Source organism: Musca vetustissima, unplaced genomic scaffold (assembly GCF_032173495.1).
Source record: "Musca vetustissima isolate MV318-11 ecotype Yass unplaced genomic scaffold, APGP_CSIRO_Mvet_v1 utg46834, whole genome shotgun sequence".
Lineage (NCBI taxonomy): Eukaryota > Metazoa > Arthropoda > Insecta > Diptera > Muscidae > Musca > Musca vetustissima.
In genome coordinates, this window is record NW_026889345.1 from 1 (window position 1) to 22,103 (window position 22,103).

General features: G+C 30.9%; 1 protein-coding gene across 1 annotated transcript in view; it reads right to left on the reverse strand.

The window, feature by feature from the left end:
• Positions 1–1,914: 1,914 nt before the first annotated feature.
• Positions 1,915–22,103, reverse strand: part of LOC133337078 (inactive ubiquitin carboxyl-terminal hydrolase 53-like) — a 108,023-nt gene continuing 87,834 nt past the window's right edge. Inside the window, exon 3 of the mRNA XM_061545343.1 lies at positions 1,915–2,217. Within this exon, the coding sequence (XP_061401327.1) occupies positions 1,915–2,217 (303 nt within the window). The remainder of the gene's footprint in view (positions 2,218–22,103) is intronic.

The following is a 22,103-nucleotide window of genomic DNA, read 5'->3' on the forward strand; positions in this document are numbered from 1 at the left end:
TAATGAGACATGAACATTAAATAAATCAAATCCATATAGAGAGCTATAATGCCATTAGTAAGGAGAGCCTCTCTTAAACTGAAAGAAAACAAGTTAAATTTAAAGACTTAAGACACGAACACTATTTGTAAATAAGTGGTTCACAAAAACAGAGTTTTGCTTGCCGAAAAACTAAGGAAAATCTCTAGCAGAATTTAATTTAATCATCTATCAAACTCAAAGGAAAACAAAAGACTTAAGACACAAACATGATGTTCATATAAATAAGTGAATCTAATATAAAATACTAAAAATGACTTAGATGTTTCTCTCTCTTTCTCTCTCTCACTCTCCCTATCCCTCTGAATGCAATTGTATTGCCTTGATGAGACCGTTAATAAAATTCTTACAAGATATATCACTTGCCCTCTCTTCTTTATGCGGTATTATCTCTCTCGAGATAAAATCAAAAGGCTTAAGACACAAACCTTATTTTTAAATAATTTTAGCAATTAAAGAGAGCTTTGCTGTAAATACTACGATTGGAGATAATTGATAGAAATATTTCAAAATATACCATTTGCTCTATGTCCCTCTTTCCCTTTCTTTGAATGCAATGCACTACCTATTTCAGCATAATATGAAAATTTAGCGTTAATATATAAATAACAAAATCTTGATTTATTTAAAAGAACACAATATGCATATTTTTAATAGATTTTGTATTCCACAGATATCGCAGCAGCCTTAAAAATTAAGTATTTTACGATTTTAAACCAGAAAGTTCCTTTGGAAATTAAATAAAATTTTGATTGTTGTTATTTTTTTTCACGGCAACTATTTTTTCATCCAAAAAAGAAAACGGCAATTAAAAATTATTTTTGTTTTTCTCAGGCTCCCATGACTACTTGAAACACCTCACATGAAAACAAGTTTTCAGTCTATCGAGTACTAAACTTGAAACAAAAATTCGATTGTAATGTCAAGAACACATAAAAGTTGCACAAAAAAATAAAGCTAAGAACCATGGCAAACAATTTTAGTTGATTTTTATCAATACAAGTTTTTTTGTTTATTTTAAGTTTTTGTTGATTTGTTTTTATTGATCTAATGAGTCGCGTGGGTGACAATCAGTTTAAGTGCAAAGTAAATAAAAAAATATTTGCAGACTTTTTATAGATTTTGATCAAATGTGAGATGTTTGCTAACGTAAGATGAAATAATGATTTTTAAAGCAAACAAAACAATTGTTGTATTTTCGCAAAAAAAAAAAAACACAATGCAAATAAACACAAAAGGCTTAAGACCGGAACTGTTGATATTTTCAAATTAAATGCGGGCGATGCTAAAGTGATTTATTATAAACAAATATCTTTGAGGGGGATTTTAAGTGGAAAAAATAAATACTTCTTATAGCTGAGAATATCTATAAATTGTTTAAGAATTTACGTAAGCAATTTATGGGTATTTAAATTTTAAATGTAAATTTAAAAAATATTTCTTTGTTTGCCATTTTCCACTGAACCATTTTATTTGCACATCTAACCGTTTAAGAGTGATGGTCAATTAAAAATATTCATACGGCCAAAATCGCAGGATTTTCAAGAAACATAACATATATCGTTCGAAGCATTCAAACTTTATTGAAAATAGCACTTCAATCCCATAAAAATGAAATCCTCGAAAATTTTAAGATTTTTTCAATACAAAAATGTATACTTTATAAGAAATTTATTTAAATTGTATTTTCTTTTTTTAATATTATTCTTTTCGGAGTTAGTCAAATTTTCGAAAATTAAAAAACAATACTTTTTTTCAATACTAAAATGTATAACTTATAAGAAATGCATTCAAATTACAAATCTTTCATTTATTTTCTCCTTTTTGAGATCTGTTAAATTTTCCAAAATTATATATTTTTTTTTATTTTAGTTTCTAACTTACCTGAGTAAATGGCAACTGCTCGGAATTGGCACCACATTTGCACACACTTTGTTCAATGACACGCATGGCAAAACGTCTATGGGCAATGCAGGCCTGTGACTCACATGCGTCACTATCATCTGCCGAGATATGGGAGTGGACACGATGCAGTAGCAGTTCAAAACATTCGGCAGCATCACCCAAACAACCCAAAGGGAAACGGCGTCCAGCCAATGGGCCAGAGGCCAAGGCACGGCGCAGAGGTTCAGGGCACAAGGCCGGTTCGGAGCTGGTTTGTAATTGTTGGAAAAGTTCCTGTAGAGAAACAAATTAATTTATTAAATATTTTATAAAGAAAATATGTGGAAAAAAATATTTTTATAATTTGTATAAAAATGCATTGTCATGATTTGTGTGGGATTTTCATAAATTTTACAGTAATTTTAAAATTAATTTTTATTTTTTTGTTTTTCTTTTTCTTTTTCTTTACTACTCACAATAACTGCATTAATACAACGATCCCGTTCGGCAATATTTTCCGGACTTAAAATAATGCCACTACTCAAACTGCTGCTGTTGTTGTTCATTTGATTGCTTTTTCCATAGCCCATACCGGCCAATTCCGCTGTCGATGCCACCTTGGCCAATGATGGTAATAGTTTACGATTATTCTGCAAGGTATTCGATTGCCTCGTTAATGTGGCCGATTTGTGGCCATCCCTTGGATCCATAATGGCCTTCTTGGGGGTACTACGTGGCAAAGTACCGCCACCACCCACCGACAACACCATTTGACAATGTTGTGGATATTGTAACATTTGCGAGGTGGAATTTACAATACTTATTGGTGCGCTGGTCACCAATTGCGATGACATGGGCGATTTGAGACCATTTGAGGCATTACTGCAACTGCTACTTTTTTGCAAAGGTATTATCGATATTGGTTTACAATTTTCTTTACAATCATCCGGTTTGGATATGGTTGAGATGGGTGAGTTATTAGTATTGCTACTACCGCTGGATGATGATTTGGTGCCGTTGCTATTATTATTGCTGGTTTGCGTTTTATCACCACTCGAACCAACAATATTTGTTGGTTCTTTACGTTTGTAACGAAATTTAATCATTTTGTTTAGGATTTCTATAGGCAGGGTTGTAAAGGGTGTAACAAAATAAAGAGAGAAAATCTCTTTGAGGTATTAGTTTTTTTGAAGGTTCCTCTTCTTTTGCACGGATTTATATCATGTTTATTAATTTTGAAATTTCTGTAATAAAATAATTTATTTAAATTAGTTTGAATTTATGGATTTTGTTTTTCTATGCAAACAAAAATCCAAAAAATAATGATTTTGTTGTTGTTGTAGTGGAGTTATCACATTTCTCTTTGATTGAAATTTACACAATTGATTACAAATAAATATTCTCTCCCTTATTCAATTTCTCTTTACAAAATTCAGCATTTTTATCTGTAATCCACTAATGCACAAAATAGTACGGTAGCGGTGATGGCTAAACACGTTTTCTCTTTTCCTCTCTTTTCGTCAGTAATTTTTGTTGATGATCTCTCAGTTTTGCTCTCACACACTTACTCTTAATTTAGTTCTGTTCAACACTGCTGTAATCTAACATATTTTTTTCTCTCAAATTAATAGAGAATGTTTTCTCAGAGCATCTTTAAATACTCTCTTAAACGTAAATTAACGGAAAATAGTGCCATTCAAAACTAAAGACTTAAGTTACAAACATGGATTTCATCACAACCCTTTATTGACTCTCATTTATCTGAGTATGGCAAAATACTCTCCCTCCCACTCAAGATAATGACGTCGCTCAAACTAAAAGACTTAAGAAATAAACTTTATTTCTAACGGAATATATGCTCTGAGAGTGTAGAATGATACTCTCAGAGCATAGAAACTGGTATTGGTGAATAAAAAAACTACAGAAAAAGACTTAAGAAACAAACCTTATTTAAAATGGAGTAAAATGAAATCTCTCCTAAGAGAGTGGCAAAAAATTGAGTTCAGTGGAGAAAGACACACACCATAATAGATTCTAAATAAAATAAACTCTCATAGGGAAAAACAAAGCGATTTAATAAAAACTCTAAGATAAATTTAGGCATGTAAAAAATTGGATGTTAAATCCATATCGTGGAATCAAAAAATACTATCCTCCAGTGTAGAAAGAAACTGATATTGGTGAACAAAATAACTACAGAAAAAGACTTAAGAAACAAACCTTATTTCTAATAGAGTAAAATGAAATCACTTTAAGAGAGTGGCAACAAATTGAGTTCACAAGACTAAATTCGGCATGAAAAAATTGGACGTGAAATCCATATCGTGGAAACAAATTGAGTTCACAGGACAAAATTCGGCATGAAAAAAATTGGATGTGAAATCCATATCGTGGAATCAATTTTGTAGGAGACCAGAGATTTTGAGGTTTTTCTATACTATTAAACCAGTGGAGTTAATTAATTATTTTGGATTAGCCGACTAGTTATAGATCAATTGTTATAGATCAATTTATCACCGAATTTATAGGTTAAGACACATTTGTAGGAAATTTTTTTAAGATTTTATTCCCTGGGATTTATTTTAAATATTTGTTTACTTTTTGTTTAAAGTGAATTTTCATCAATATAAATTTTGTTTTTCTTTTTTTGTAGTTTTTATTCAGGTTATTGTTGGAAGATGTGTTTTATTTTCATCCCAAAAAAAAACTTTCGTTTTTGTTTCACTCAAAAAAATAAAATACTACATCTTTGATATTAAAAAAAGTCAATATTCCATTTCAGATCCTCTTCCAAGATGCAGAAACAAAAAACCTACGAAGAAGAATTCCGACAGCAGCAACAAAAAAAAAACAACTTTCAAAAGTAGCACATGACACACAAAGAGAAGGCGACTGGCCATTCAACCGAGACATACAACAACATATCAAAGAATATGATAATGTACAATCAACAACAACAACTTCTTATGACCATTAAAAGGCCAAGAGATAAACGTTGAAGATGGCAAATATCACCCACTTGTGTGAAGTTGAAATTGAAATAATAAAAAAAAACAACGGCAAAGCAAAAACCTTTTAAGTCACAAAAAATGATGACGACCACACGGCATGGAGAGCTGAGATGGATCGACAATATTAGCAACAAGTTTTTGTTTGCGCTTAAAATGCATAAATAAAAAAACAAGCTATACAAAAACAAAATACCTTACTCATTAAATGCTGGTGGTTCAAACAAAAAAAGTTTCAATTCTGTTTTTTTTTCAAACCCATAGAAATTACCAACAATTATGCTATGGTCAGCAAAAATACAACTACACACAGGTGCTTCTTGGAAATTTTGTTGTCGACAGCAAAAAAACACAAACTTTGCAAGAATTTGTTTTTTCTTGCGCTGAAATTAACATACATTTTTTTTGTTTTCTGTGGAACAAGTTTGGAAAAAAGTGAAATTTCATTAACGGAAAAAAACCAATTGCAAGGGAACTTTTTTGGAGAGAGAGAAGTTTTTTTAAGGGTTCGTAGTTAATTTAATAAACAACCTGTTAAATGAAGAGAGGAAAAAAGTCTACAGATGTCATAATAAATAGTTTAAATTTTTTGTGTGTTAAAAGTTAATGGAAACCTGTCAATCTTCGTTTTTGAAGGGAATCGAGAGAATGTTGACGTTTTTTTTGTCTATGGAAAATTATTAACATAAATATGTAAACAAAACACCATTCAGTATCCATCGAAAATGATCAGGAGAAACACATCTCTTTATGCAAGAAAGATTTCTGTCTTTGTTGGCATCCATCCCATTTCAAAACATGTCTAACACAACATCAAATAATGTTTTGTGTTATGTTAATTATGTTTTGTTTTCGAAATATATATATATATATATATTTTTTTTTTGTAAATTGCTTAGATAAACAAAAAAACATTAGAAAAATGACACTTGGATAGATAAACACACACACACACTCACATAAACGATTTTTTAATGCAGGTACAGTAATTTGTATTTGATGTATATGACATGTATGTGTCCAATAATCGAAATGATGAAGGAATTCCGATGTCAGTTGGAATGTGAGTATTTATACCCCCCGAACCTATGGTAGAGTGTATCTTAATATTGTCATTTTCTTTGCAACACTTCATGGTATTCGGCGGAGACTCCGAAAATGTATATATTTTTCTTAAGCATAAATTTTCAACTGAATTGTCTGTAATTTTGGATACTCATTGGGTAGACAATCGTTGTACCAAAAAGTATAAAAAAATTTGCCGATTTCTTCGTGCAATCCCAATGTAACGGTACCTCGCAAATTTCTGTATTTTGAGGAGATGGGGCTCGTTTTTCCAAAGAAATTTACTAAAATTTAATATTTTTATAAGCTCAACCATAAGGTGGAAGGTATATTAAATTTGTCACTAGGTATGCGAAACTTCGAATTATTCACCGGAGACCCCCACAACGTACGTATATTCATGATCAGAATAAAATTCGACTTCGATGTACGCATGTTCGACTGTCTGTTGATATTACAATAGACATGGCAATATTTAATATAGAGTTCTGAAATTTCACACAGGCATTGCTAGTACTCCAAGGATATTTGGTGGTGCAAATGGGATATATCGGTCCTTGCTTTGGTGTAGCCCCCACACAGCGTTACCCCCAATATTCGGTATTTAAAAGATTTTGAACACGTTTTCCAACCGAATTGGCTGTAATTTCGTATATTTTGGGTTCTTAATGAATATCAGATGTCCGTACGAAAACTTTTTATATCCTTCACTACACAGTGGTACAGGATATTATGTCTTTGTGCATATGTTTGTAACTGGCAAAAGGAATCGAGATAGACCCATGGTTCCTTTTAAGAATATGCATAGAATCACTCTCTGAGTCGATTTATGCAAGTCCGTCTATCCGTCCATGTATTTTTGTGAACAAAGTACAGGTCGCATTTATGATCCGATTTGGATGAAATTTGGCATAGGTCACTTAGTTGGCCCAAGGACGAATCCTATTGAAATTGGGAAAATCGGTTTAGATTTAGATATAGCTCCCATATATATATATATATAAATATATATATATATATTTTCGTTCGATTTAATGTAAATGGGCCGCCAAAGTCCCTATATATCTTTCGATTTGCACGAAATTTGGTACAGCGTAATGAATTAGGTCTAGACTGATGTGTGTTAAGTTTCCTGAAAATCGGTCCAGATTTAGATATAGCTCCCATATATATTTTCATCCGATTTAATGTAAATGGTGCACCAAAGTCCCTATATATCTTTCGATTGGCACGAAATTTGGCGAAGCGAAATGAATTGGGTCTAGAATGATGTGTGTTTCCTGAAAATCGGTTGCGATTTTGATATAGCTCCCATATATATTTTTAATGTAAATGGTGCAAATTTGCACGAAATTTGGCACAGCGTAATGAATTAGGTAAAGAATGATGTGTGTTTTGTTTCCTGAAATTGGTTCAGATTTAAATATAGCTTCTATATCTGACCAAATGAAAAATTTAGTATCGGTTGCAGAATGACATGTTTATGGATCCAATCTCTTTTTCTGGTCCTTTAAAAATCCGACGTCTGTTAGGATTCATCTGTTGAGTATACTCAAAGTGGTGAAGGGTATCTTATAGTCGGCCACGTCCGACTTTACTACTTTCCTTACTGGTTAATATTGACCCATGTTTCAGGGTAGCCCCCATATAACGGTATCCCCCAATATTCGGTATTTCTGGGGATTTTGGACACTTTTTCCAACCGAATTGGCTGTAACTTGGTATTTTGGGTTCTCATGGTATAGCAGATGTCCGTACCAAAAATTATTAACATTGACTCAAGTTTCTGGGTAGCCACCACACAACGGTACTCTCCAATATTCGGTATTTTGTCGATTTTGGACACGTTTTCCCATCCGAATTGGCCGAATTGGACCAGTTTTCCAACCGAATTGGCTTGGCTGGAACTTGGTATTTTGGGTTCTCATTGTTGTTGTTTTTTATGACAAAAAATACTTAAATTCCTGAATTTATTTTCTATGATAAATGATCGCATAATGTCATAAAAAACCAAATAGCCTGGAACGCAGTTAATTTTTAAACAGTTTTTAATAATTTTCCCAAATGAAATCATTAATCATGGTCGAAGTCTAAAAGGAGATGTAGGTCTAAATTAGCCATGAGGGGCTATGAAATGCCATAATTAATTAATATCAATGGGGAAGGGGGTTTCTTCTATAAAGTAAGGTTCATAAGGGACAGTATGGGCTCAAATTAGTCGAAAGGTTTATAAAATGCTATGATTAATTAATCAAGTTGGAGACTTAAGGAGATGTTAGGAATGTAAATGGAAGAAAAATGTAAATATTTATATTTTTTATTTATTTATTTTTTTATTTTAATCAGAAATAAATTTATCCATGTGTGGTCCAAAAATAATATCTTCACAAAGCTATTCTTAAGTTCTACAATAAAAAAAAATTGGCCCAAAGAAGGTAATATAATAATCTAGTCTTTATATAAAGCTTATGAAATGTTTATCTGATTTGTTCAGGTTACAGTGTTTACAATTGTTTTCCCACATTTTTAATATTTAAATTTTTGTTTTAATAATTTGTGTTTAAATTTTTTTCAAAAATCTACCTTGGAACAGTATCATCAATCAAAAAAAGGTAATACAAAACTGTAGTCTTTATAAAAAGCTAATGAATTGTTTATCTGATTTGTTCAGTTTACAGTGTTTACACTTATCTTTCCACATTTTTAATATTTAAATTTTTGTTTTAATAATTTGTGTTTAATTTTTTTTCAAAAATCTACCTTGGGACAATATCATCAATTACGTTATGACAAATTAAATAAAATTTATTTGAGGCACATTTTGTTTATCGATTTTTTTTATTTTTTTCTTTGTACATTTAAGTGTAAATAAATACCATTTGACCTGACTTAACCTTATTCCAGTGAAATAAAAAAAAACATACCCATAAACTATATTGAAATTTGAAACAGAAGCTGATACACAAAATACACTTCGAAAGTAAACTTAAAGAACATGACTAAGAAATACAGTATCGACATGACAAAGAAAGTCCAGAGGAATGAAAAAAAATAACTGAAGCCATGAGTCATACAACACACAAGAAAAGAGACGTAGCAAAACAAAAAAAAATTGCTAGCAAAAAAATCGGAAGTTTAAAATTGTCTGTAAGACGAAACTTTGCTGCCAAGATCAAAGGTGATGCTCACAATGAAGGAAGTATGGTCCTTGTTTTTTTTTTCGTAAGAGTAGAATATAGGGGTAAGATCATGTTGAAAGAAAATAAAGGGAAAAAAGAATATAAATTGTTTTAAATTACCCCCCAACAAAAAAAGAAACAACAGCTGGGGAAACATTTAAACATACTTAAATAAAAACCCAAAAAAAAAACCTAAAACTAAGGGCCAAACATGCCAGCCAAAAATAAATGGCAATAATTCAAAGCACGTGCCCTAAAGGGTTTCTGTTCTTTTTCCTTTACATCAATGTCAAATAACAGAAAATTGATAACAACCAGAGAATAATAACAAGTCGAACAAAAAACCAATAATTGATCATAATGCAGATGTTGCCATAATATAATTTAAAGACCCATAAGTGTAACATATGCTAGTGCACAAAAAAAGTTGTATTTTTTTTAACTGTAAATATTGCAAAATCCTGTATTTGCCATATTTTTATTTCATTTCATTACCTGTCAAATTTCAATTAACTAAAAGTGTATGAATTTTTTTCTTCTTCTAATTAGAAACAAGTTTTAGCATTTTCCGTTTGCTTCCAGGAAAAGTCACAAATTATAGCAACGTCACAACAGAAGCGTGTGTATTTCTTCTAAGAAACATTATTTATTAAAATAAAATGTCATGTCAAATAATTTTAACAATTTTTTTTTGCAAATATAAGCAATGATAAATAATAGAAAAAAATAAGTGTTTGATTTTTAGTTGCAAGAAAAAAATAAAAATAAGAAACAAAACCCAGCACATCATATTTCAAAGAAGAGGCCAAACAAAAGACTTAAGACACAAACTTTGTCAATAATAAATCAAATAGAATTAATTGCAAATTTATAACATGTGACAAACAAAAGACTTAAGACACAAGCAATGCACTAAAAGCGTGAATCAAGCTGCTTAGAGAACACATAGACTAACTCCACATTTTGTAAAAAAAAAATAACGCCAAAGCACAATATTTTATGTTTAAAATAACAGATAAGTAAAGAATTCATATATTCATTGTTTTTTTTTAACTTTTTCATTTTATGGAGTTTATCGATGTATAAACTTAGCGGTTACATTTTTAGTACGATGAAGAAATAAATTTTAATATGACCTCTTAATAAAAAAATTTGCAATTTCTGAACATCCCACAATAGATATGTCTACACCATGTGAGTTCCTTATTCTTTGTTTATCTAGCATCTTGTCCCATTCAGGTGTCACATTTGCTTGTCATAATTGAATATTAATTACACAAAGCGTTTGGGCGTTCCTTTTGTCTTTTGCATTTGCAAAAAAAATGTATGGGCGGTTTTGAACAAAAGACCTTGAATAGAGTTTAATTGAAAAAATAATCATTTGTTGAAAATAATAAAAAAAACCCGTTTAGATCGACCGAGATGAACTTTTTATATTCGCACCGCCATGAGGTGTAAATTTAAATAACTAAAATTGGCGGAAAATATATGGATCGACACCAAAAGAAAACAAAATGCCACGTTACCGATATTCAGGATGTAAAATTACGCTAAAAAATCCAAAATTAAAGCCATGGAAATTGTTTGAGATTTTTTTTACCCACTAAGAAGCCGAAATGTCAATTTAAAGCAACTACGATTGAGGGATATGCATAGGGCCACCAGAATACCTAAAATGGTGTGGGACCTTTGTATTGGGACTATGCCAAAATGTGAGTCTATGTTAAAAAAATGTTTACAAAGAATTTTGTACCCAAAAAGAAACCAGAATGTCACATTAAATTTTTAGCCACATTAATTGGAAAATGCATCGAGAACCATAAAATTAGCTAAAATGACATGTTACCCTTTTGCCGAGACTTTGTGTGAAAATATAAATTCATATTCAATAATTTTTGCGAAGAAATTTTTCACCAACAAAGAACCCTGAATGCCAAATACATCCCCTTATGTTTAAAAAGTGCGCCTAGGGCCATCAAAATGCAAAAAGAAATTTAAATTTTATATTTAGATTACGACAAAAAAGGGATTCAAAGTACAGTCACTTTGGTTTGGTTCGAAAATGAGCCTAGAAACTGACACATGGACCCAGGCATCGAATCGCCAATTTACATTCCCTTCTTCTGGAAAATGCCTCTATAACCATAAAAATGCCAGAAATATGGCGATAATGTGGTAATGTGAGTGCTTTACCAAATCGAAAAATTGACTCAAAATTCAGTCAGTTCGGTTCGAAAATGTGCCTAGAACCTAAAGGAGGCTAAGTCGATACATGTAGCCAAAAATCGAATCACCAATTTAAACTCCCTTCTTCTGGAAAATGCATCGAGGACATTAAAATGCCAGAAATGTGGCGATAATATGGTAATATGGGACCTTTACTAATACGTGGATCCAAGGTAGATACATAAGGTAGCCGCATCGGCGAATTATGAACATGATATGATAATATTGTTAACAAGGCGAATAATAATAATTTCGCCATGACACACAAAACTCGAAGCAAATTAAATTCAACCAATCAGAATTAAGTATTTTGATAAATGAAAAATATTTGTTTATTTTTTGAAAAATTTTAAAAATGACCTACCACTATACCTTTCATCGGTCTTTTTGTTCTTTATTTTCAAAAATATTTAAAATGTTTATTTAGAAAACAAATTGCTATGACATATGTTACCATCAGCTGGGTTGATAAGGTTATCTTTTTAATATAGCTTGCGTGGATCAATATATTCTATTTTAAATGTGAAAAATGTATTCATGGGAATAGTAGCAGCATAAGTGCAAAATTTTAAAGCTCTATCATGATGAAGATGGCTAAATCGATATACATTTTTTATTTGATCATATTTTTGATTTGCTATTTCTTAAACTTTTTTCCGAAATGTATGTCATCATTATTTAACAAATCCTTTCCTCTGGATTTTGCCTTAAAACCTGTGATTTATTCGTATAGTATAAAGGTTTCTCTCTCTCTTTATTTCTCACATATAAAGATTTCTTTGCGCCTTGAAATGATGTTGTCTTAAGTCGATTCTATTTTAAATACCAAATATACTCATGGCAATAGTAGCAGCATATGTGCATATTTTTCAAAGCTCTATCATGACGATATAATTTTTTATCATATTTTTGATTTGCTATTTTTTAATATTTTTGCCGAAATTTATATATTTTTTTTAATTTAAAAAAATCCTTTCCTCTGGGTTTTCCATTAAACACTGTGGATTTATTCAGATAATATATTAAAGGTTTCTCCCTCTCTTTCTTAATCACATATACAGCTTTGTTTGCACCTTGAAACGTTTTTGTCTTAAGTCTTTTCCTTACGCTCTCTAATATTGACTAGTACGGAGAGAGAGAGAGACAGTTATATGTTAAGTCTTGCCATTATAACCCATAGAGAAACCGTTAACTAAGATTTTTCTCTCTTCTACTCTCTCTCACATATTTTATTTATTTATATTTGGCATAATGTTTGTGTCTTAAGTCTTCTGCCGAGTTTTGTTTGTAACTCTCTCAAGTGATGAGTTTTCTCGAGATAATGAGTATGATGAGTATTCCTGAGTGTGCAAAGTGTTTTCATTATAAGACATGTGGAAACAATTATTTTTTTCTCTTTCGCTCTCTTAAACGCACTACGTATTTTTAACCAAAAAAAAATCTGTAGTATTTGAATTTAAAAACATTTTTGTATAAAATAAAAATAACTGGAACCGCATAATAAAGAATTGCTATGCTTCTGAATTGTGGTTGAAAAAAATTCAATTTGGTATGTTTTTGGGTCAGTTCAGTTCACATAATAGTTCTCACAAGACATTTTATTGGTTAATATAACTCTAATTTGTAAGAAAAAAAAAAAAGGAAACGAAAAAATAAATTGCTTATAATTTGTTGGTATTGTGTGCACAACAAAAGACTTAAGCCATAAACTTAAATAGTGGCAAAAATGATGTGATATCAGAGAAGAACAATTTTATAGAGTGATAATGACAAACGAATTGTTATATTATTATGGGCTTAAATTTTAGATGAAAAAATAATTGTTTGAAAAAATATATATATGAGGCCGGGAAATAATAAATTTGCATAAAGTTGATCAAATATATGAGCGCATGAGAATAACTGAGAATAGAGAAGGAACAGAAAAAAACCCGTATAATATATATCCGTATATGAACCAGGTTTTTTTTAAATTGAAAAAAAACTCCTTCTGTTTTGAAGTATCTAAAAAATACGTAATTAAACCAACTCATTTCTTTTTATATTTTTATGAAATGCAATTGAGGAAAAAACAGCATTAGAGCATTTTGTCCAAAAAAAAAAGCAAAAAACAAAAAAAAAAAAAAAAACAAAAATCTAATTAAGATTTATAATTAAGCTGCTGGATATCGTTTTATTGAACGACGTTTTATATAAAAGTGTATTTATTTTATGAATACAAGCATTTATACATTCATGAATCCGCAATTAAAAATCTAATGCTAAATGATTCGAATGGAAAACCAAAAAAAAATCAAATAAATTAATAATTTATGATATCGAATACCAAGAATTAAAAAACCAACAACAACAACAACACCTGAAATTCAAACGTAATAATACCAAGAATAAACAAAACAAAATATTGCACACACATGTATAAAGAAAAAAATAAAACTATAAATGAATTATTAAATAAGTCGAAGGCAAAATCAAATTGATCAAACCGCTTAAATTGCTGCTGTGATGCTGTGTCTCAAAGTGTTGTGCGACAAAAGGGGCTAGCTCTCTGTGGCTGCCTGAATGGCTGGCCGAATGCCTGGCTGAATGGTTGTCTATTAAGAAATACATTTTAATTTGAAATTATAAAAAAAAACGAAAAAATTCAATTTGAAATATATTCCATTCCAAGGTTTACCAGTTTTGTTCGTTGGTTGTTTTTTTTTCTTCTTTACTAATGTCGTTAATTTATTTGTATTGCTTGTGTGAACTAACATTTTGTGTATTTTTGTTTTTTTTTTTTTTTTTTTTTTTTTTTTTTTTTGCTATTATCTGAGGCATTATAAAATATGAATTGACATAAAATTGATTTTAAATGACACAGAGGCAGAAAAAAATAACAATACTGTGGAAAACTAGAGGTAAGGGGGCAGTGATCAAAAAATTATACATTTTAAATGAATCTGATGCAGCAAAAAAATAGAGGTAAAGGGCAGTGAACTAAAAATTTCAAAAAATGATTTCAAAAATTAAGCGAAATTTTGCTGACATTGCTACTGGGATGTTTGGTATTTTTTGATTTAATTGGAATCTACACTAATTCAAGAATATCCCTACAAAATTTCATGTGAAAATCTCAAGAACTCGTGAAGATATAGCCGATTTATTGTGTCAGCATCAAATGACGGCTAAAGGGCTTCTCAAACTTTAAACGCGTTTTTCTCTTTTGCGAATGGCGGGCACGATAACTCAAAAACTAATAATCCAAATTTTTACACGTTTCTCTGTGAGTGTATAGCTATCGTATGAACTAGGATAAAGCCAATCGGTGAATATCTTTCTTATTTTTAACTTGGTTTTTGGTCAAAAATCGGCGATTTTCGAAAAATATTTTTTTAAAATTACAAAAATTTTATTCTTTGACAAATATATTTACTCCTGAATGACATAGACCCGATAACTCGATAGTATATCCAAGAGGAGTTGTTGACCTTTAAATTAATACCAATTATATTGTCGTATGTGCTCGGATGTGGGAGTTACTCTTAAATATCTACAGCTGCTTACGTATTAAGATATTATTTAATAAATAAAAGCGCTGATCCTGGAGGATCCAGGTATGGTCAAGGACAAGGCCTATAATTTTCGCTGATGATCTGATTAAAATTTTGGGATGAAGTGGACAGAAAACTAATTTTTTTTTTTTGGGGTTTTTTCGAGTCAGTACATAGGTCACAAGAAAATCACAACACAAACCACGGTGAAGGAAATCTGGGCTGTAGTGAATATTGGGATATTCGGAAAATATGTCAGTGTAAGGAAGATGTGCTGTTGATCTCTAAACGGTCAAGAGGATGCACATATCACGAAATATTGACCAGGCTTGAAATAAACATACGCAAAAGTTAGAGTTCCGTGGTAGTTTTTGTAGTTCGTACGAATATACTGCTCCGCTCACTGGGTTTTTATTATTTTTTTAAAGTCATAAAATAATTTTTTTTAAAGCTATAAACAATTCTTATTTATTTTTTTTTTTAATTTTCACCACTTCCCTTTAGCTTTTCCTTTAGCAAATGACCCTTTTCCTTTGGTTAATTTTATTACCATTTTTCATAATTTATAAGACGCCTTATTTCCTTTGCTAGTCTACCATTAACGTTTAGTTCCTCTTCGCAACTTTGTCTACTTGATTTTCAATTTTATATTTATTTTCTTCTTCTGCTTCTTCTTTTCATTATTCTAAACTTCCTTTGGTTGCCCAATAAAATTCTTTAGTTCCGCTGTTCTAAACCAGACATCACCCCAACCGAACGGAAATAAGTCTAATCACAACCATTGTTGTTGTTGTTGGTGTCTTACAAACAATTGTTCTATGACAATAGTATTATTATTTATGAAATAATAACGGTGTTTAATGCAACAGAGCTTGTTGGTAGGTTGTAAAAAAACACACACAGAACGTAAATTATGATGGTTTTATAAAGACTTTGACGACACGACTTCACCACCACCAAAGCGATAAATGTCATAATTTTCTTAATGTTGTTTTTTTTTCGCTTTTCACCTAACGTCCGGTAGTCAAAACCGTAAGGAAAATTACGGAAAATGTCGAAGAAAAAAGAAACAGAATTTATTATGCCATAGAACATAGAAAAGAAAAACAACCGGTTTTTTGTATTTCTTTAAAAAATATATTAGGGTGACTTCTTTTTTACATTATGGTTTTTTCTAGGGTATGATATGTTGCAATATAGCATGTAAGTGTTAAATTGTTACACTTCAGTTACAATATGTATGAAAATTTTCATCAATTAAGCGAGAGATGCACAGGTGTGCACCTCAAAGAATATATTTGAAATTAAAAAAAAAATCGGAATAGTTTTTTGTTTTGCTTTACGAGAGATACAAAAAAAGCCTCTGTTTATCGATATTTATACCCTACACAACTGTGTTGTCAGGGTATTATAGATTTGTGCAGCCCCAAAAGTTTGTAACGCCGTCAAATATTGGTCCTAGACCCACCTTTAAGTATACCAATCGTCACATCTCGACTAGCTGAGTCGATCTAGATATGTGTGTCCGTCCGCCCGTCTGTCCATTATTTTTGTAAACATGATACAGGCCACAGTTATGGACCAATCTTCACGAAATTTTACATTAAAGTTATGTTTGGTCCAATGAAGACCCCTATTGTTTTTAGTAAAGATCGGTTAATATTTAGGGGATGAAATGGACAATATACTAAATTTTTGTCGGTTTTTCTGGTCGCTCCAGAGGCCGCAGTTTTTGTCCGAACATCGTGAAATTTTACATGGAGAAGGGGATCGGGCCAAAGAATAAGCATGCCTGTTTTGATAAAGATCGGTCAATATTTAGCGGGTCAAATGGACCCTGAAAATTACAACATTTTTATTCTTGGGTGTATATACTTGCTCCTCTTGGATATACTACCAAGAGGAGTTGTTGACCTTCAAATTGATGCCAATTATATGGCTGTATGTACTCTAGTGTGGGAGTTATACGTAATTAGGTAAAGGTGACTATGTGCATAGTATTACTATTACTCCATTAGAGGACGGAAAGGCGCTGATCGCTTTTTAATTGTACATGAATTTCCGATTATGGCCAAGGACGACACCTATAGTTTTCGGTGAAGTTGAGATTTCATTCAGGGGAAGCAATGAACCGATGACTTTAATTTTGTCAGATTTTCTAGTCGCTCTAGAGGCAATTATTATATGCAGAACATCACATATTTTACAAGGTGATTTTACCAAATACTTAGAGCGGCTGTTTAGAAGATGATCGGTCAATTTCCCGAGGGTCAAATCAACCCAAACCTAAAGTGACCAATTTTTTATTTTATGGCGTAAAAAATTACTTCAAGAAAAAATATTTTGGAAAATATGCAAGACTTAGAAAGTGGAGTTGTTGATCTATAATCGGTAAAAAGGGAGCAAATATCACGAAATATTGCCCAGGCTCAGAATATAGAACAGCCGAATGTTTGCTTTTCGTGGTAGTTTTGTAGGGTATCATATGGTCGGGCCCGTCCGACTATACTGCTCCGCTCACTGGTTGTCTTTCTAATTCCAGCTCTGTCTGTCTATACTTTGAAAAAAATATACCAGTTATAATAATTCCTTCTCCAATTCCATCAGTTTCAAACCAGAAAAAAAAACATCCAAGAACAATAAAAACCATGACAATCTTCAATAAATCTATGAAAAAGAAAAACGATAAAAAACCAAAATCAAAAAGCCAAAAAAATCTCCATTTTCTATTCACCCCATATCCATAATGGCCAACATGCCAATAGACCTTTTTTTGTTTTGATGGAGGTAACCCAAAAAACCCACCAACCAACCAGCATGAAAGGCTCTTAGGGCTATAAAATAATGAATCATACAATGAAAACCGAAATACATATATTTTTTTATTTTGATTTTCAAAAAAACCTGAAATCAAATAATTTTGTTGATATCGAAATGATTAACAACAACAACAAAGTAATCCATTCCTCTTCTCTAATGGTTTAAGCCAGAAGATGAAGAAGTGGCGATTCAAATGGAAACAAGAAAACGTGCTGGAAACCTTTTTAGAAGATCAATCGTTTTTTTACAACGACAAACAAAATGATAGACACAAACACACACACACACATCCACTAACACATTTTGTATCTTTACACAGCTAACCTTTGCCAGAAAGAAATACCCAATTTGTTGTTGATCATCATCATCGTCATGATCAAAATGATTTAGGCAATAATAATAACAACAACAAAAACAACAATGGTAAGCCAAAAACCAAATCTCAAAGGTTAGGGGGGGAAATGAAATTTGAAAGATAAACATACAAACAAAGAAAAGGGAAATTTTTCAAGGTATTTTGATGTGAGTCTGTGTGTGTGTGAGTGTTTTGTTTCAATCCAAAGAAAATCTAGGGAAACTGTACTTAAAATGTTTTATGGTAACCAAAACCTTAGCAGGTGTGAAAAAAGAAATAAAAGAAAAATGAAAAATATAAAATAAAAATAGTTAATCTTCCAAAAATTAATTTTAAATCCAAATATAAATGATCTTTGTAATTTTCCAAATGTAAAGAGTGGAAATTACTGTAATAATTATCATTAAAAGATATTAAAAATTTTCATGCAAACAATTTTATAATAAAATTTTAGATAATCCCCAAATTAAACGTGAACAAAATTGATTAACTCCAGCTGGGCATTGGAGAAATGTGGAATTGAAAAACGAAAAAAAAACAAATTGCCGTAAAATTAATCATTGAACCCTCCCTCCCCCCCTGCAAAGAGAAATCCACATAAAAATATTTAATATTCTTTGGTCATATATTTCGAAGCAAATCATTTTCACAACACATAATCTAAAGGCTATATTATTTTTTTTAATGATCAAAGCAAAAGGAGGGGTGGGGGCCGAAAGATATTACCTTAAAAAATACAAAAATACAAGAAGAAGAGGAAAACATGTAAACAAATAACCATCGAATCGATCATAAGTTTAGGAATGTTATTTGCATAAACGTTAAAAACACAATACAGAAAAAAATATTGACAAGAATTTTAAATAGAGACTTCTAAAAGGGCCCAAAAGACCCTTCAAGTTATAATAATAAAACAAAAACAACATAATATATTCATAAAAGCAATGGAGCATACCAACCAAACGAAAAACCCAACCCATTCTAAAGTGTGTTTGTTGCTTAAGTCTTTTGTTTGATTTGATTCAACATACAACGAATATTAAACACCTGAGACTGCCGATATTCCCTCGTCGTTTTGTTGTCGTCTTTTTTTTTTTTTTGTTCTTTATCAAAGAGAAGACAATATGACAATTCAACAATTGCGTTGACATATTCTTATGGCATGGTCATGAATATCATATCATCTACAACAGGCAGCCAGAAAGCTATACAACCATTAATTTTTCCATAGCAATTGTTTTTGTAAAGTAAAGAAGAATATAAAGAAAAAATCTGGATAGGCCTGGCAAAGGAAAAACAACATATGCAAATCTGTAAAACAAAAATATTGAATTTTTATTTATAAATATTTTTATGTTTGCTTGGCAATAAATTCCTCAGATAATTATCACTTGATTTGCTTTTTACAATTTTTTGTTTTTTTTTTGCGAGCGCGCATTTTGGTCATATCTCTTATGGATATTTTTAAGGAGTGTCTTAAGACATTGTAAGTAAATACTTTGGCGTTTTCTTGGCTGGGTATGCTAAGCAATAATCAAAATATAATAATTATTAATAGCTGTTTACAATATGATCGCTTAGAATTTAAGGCGGGTGGGGGAGGGACAAAACGTTTTACGATTTTGACCAGAATTTTTAAGTAACATAAAAATATAATTATGTACAAAAAACGGAGAACAAAATTTTGTTTTGTAAAATAAATAAAACATATTTTTTCCACCATATAAAAAATATATTGTTATTTTATTTATTTATTTATTTATTTATATTACTTACTATTTATTAAATTTTTGCAATAAAAAACTGTGGTACAGGGTATTATGTCTTTGTCCATATGTTTGTAACAGGCAAAAGATAACTGAAATTTATGAAAAATGGAATTCCTAATCGAGCAAAATATGCATGATATATATATATAAATCGACACATGCTATCCAGAAATTATCTAGACCCAAAATCCAATACAAAGTGCAGGTGGCATTCTAGACCTAATTTGTACTATGTGCAAAATTTTGTACAAGTCACTTATAGTATGGTGTATCATTTACATAAAGGAGGAACCCTATATATTGGGAAATATTTGATCAGATTTAGATATATCTTCTCATATATAAATTTGGACCTACTTCAGTAAGCTGTGCAAAATTTTGACCAAAGCGGCCTATATATTTGAATTTTTTGCTCGAAATTTGGCATAGAGCACTGAAACACATCAATTCAAATGATGCAAAATGTTGACTCAATGGGACAAATATTGTGATTTGGTGCCCCATATATAAATCGCTCGAAAATATATATGGCGAGATATATCTTTATATATCAACCGATTTCAAAAATTGGCATACATGAATTGGGTCCAGATTCAATATGTGTGTAAAATTTTGTAAAAATCGGACACATATTTAGATATAGCTCCAATATATACCTAAAATCGATTTAATGTATATATGAGAGCTATATCTAAATCTGAACCGATTTTCTTCAATTTTAATAGGGTTCGTCCTTGAGCCAAATAAGTGAAATGTGCCAAATTTCATTCAAATCGGATCATAAATGCGACCTGTACTTTGTTCACAAAAATACATAGCTCCAATATATATTTAAATCGACTCAGAAAGTGATTCTAAGCATATTCTCAAAAGGAACCATGGTATATCTCGATTCATTTTGCCTGTTACAAACATGTGTACAAAGACATAATACCCTGTACTACAGTGTGGTGAAGGGTATAAACAGTAAGGAAAGTTCAAAAGTCGAACGGGACCGACTATATGATACCCTTCACCACTATGGGTATATAAAAGGAGGTAATGGGTACATTTTCCCAAAACTTAATACACATCTTTCATACCTAGGCCGATTCTGGACAAAATTTTTATGAAATTAGTATAAATTAATTCAAGAAAGTCCCTAAAAAAATTTCAAGTGAATATCTCAAGAACTCTTGAAGATATAGCATTTATTGTGTCCATATATAACTTTAAACGCGTTTTTCCTTGCGAAAAGACGACATCTGTAAATATACAATGATTCCAAATTTTAACACGTTTCTCTGTGAGTGTATAGTATGTATAGTATCGTATGAACTAGGATAAAGCCAATCGGTGAAGACTTTCCTTATTTTTTAACTTGGTTATATATTCTTTTAAATATTTTTTAAGAATAAAAATATTTTTTTGTTGTTTTTTTTTAATTGCTAAAAAAACAAAGAAATAATACAATTGTTTTTTAAAAATTATATATATGTTTGATTGTTGATTGCCATCAAAAATAAACAACAAAAAACTTAAAACAAAAATTTCGTCAAATATTTTTTAAAATTTTGGAAATATTTTTTATTTCATTTTTCTATCTTTCACAATCAGCTGATGGTTTAGCGCCTTAAAATATACATCGTTTATTGATGATGTTTTGAGAACATCTAAAGTACCTAAACCCCAATTTATTATAAAAAAACAACAAATCGATATATAATAGACTCATATAGCCTCTCTCATTAATGAGGCATTGATAATATGATAAAATTTTCGCCAAAAGGCCAAATCTACTGTTCTTCATGAAAATAAGCGGATGTTACACTAATTTCCGTTGCTTCTAACTGAGATCTTTTCAAACAAAATCTAAATCCAATTTTTACTTCCAACAACGGAAATTTATCAAAAATGAGAGTGAGAGAAGAATAAACAAAAGACCATGAAAGAAACCGGATATGTGATTGATAGATTCTCTAAGATCAGCAGCAGACTGTTCATGACTTTTGCAGTTGGTGTTCAGTTTCATCTACTTCAGAGTCTTGTGTGTCATGGTATGGGTGTAAATAATTGTTTATACTACACTTCCATATTGACATTGTGACATACAATCAAAGACCAATATTTCAAATATATATAGACATCATTCCGCCCGTACCCCTCATAACAGTTTTACAGTAGATATGCCATAAAATTTGTTATAGCCTGCGGCAGGGTATTGATTGCCAGGTTTTTTATTTTGT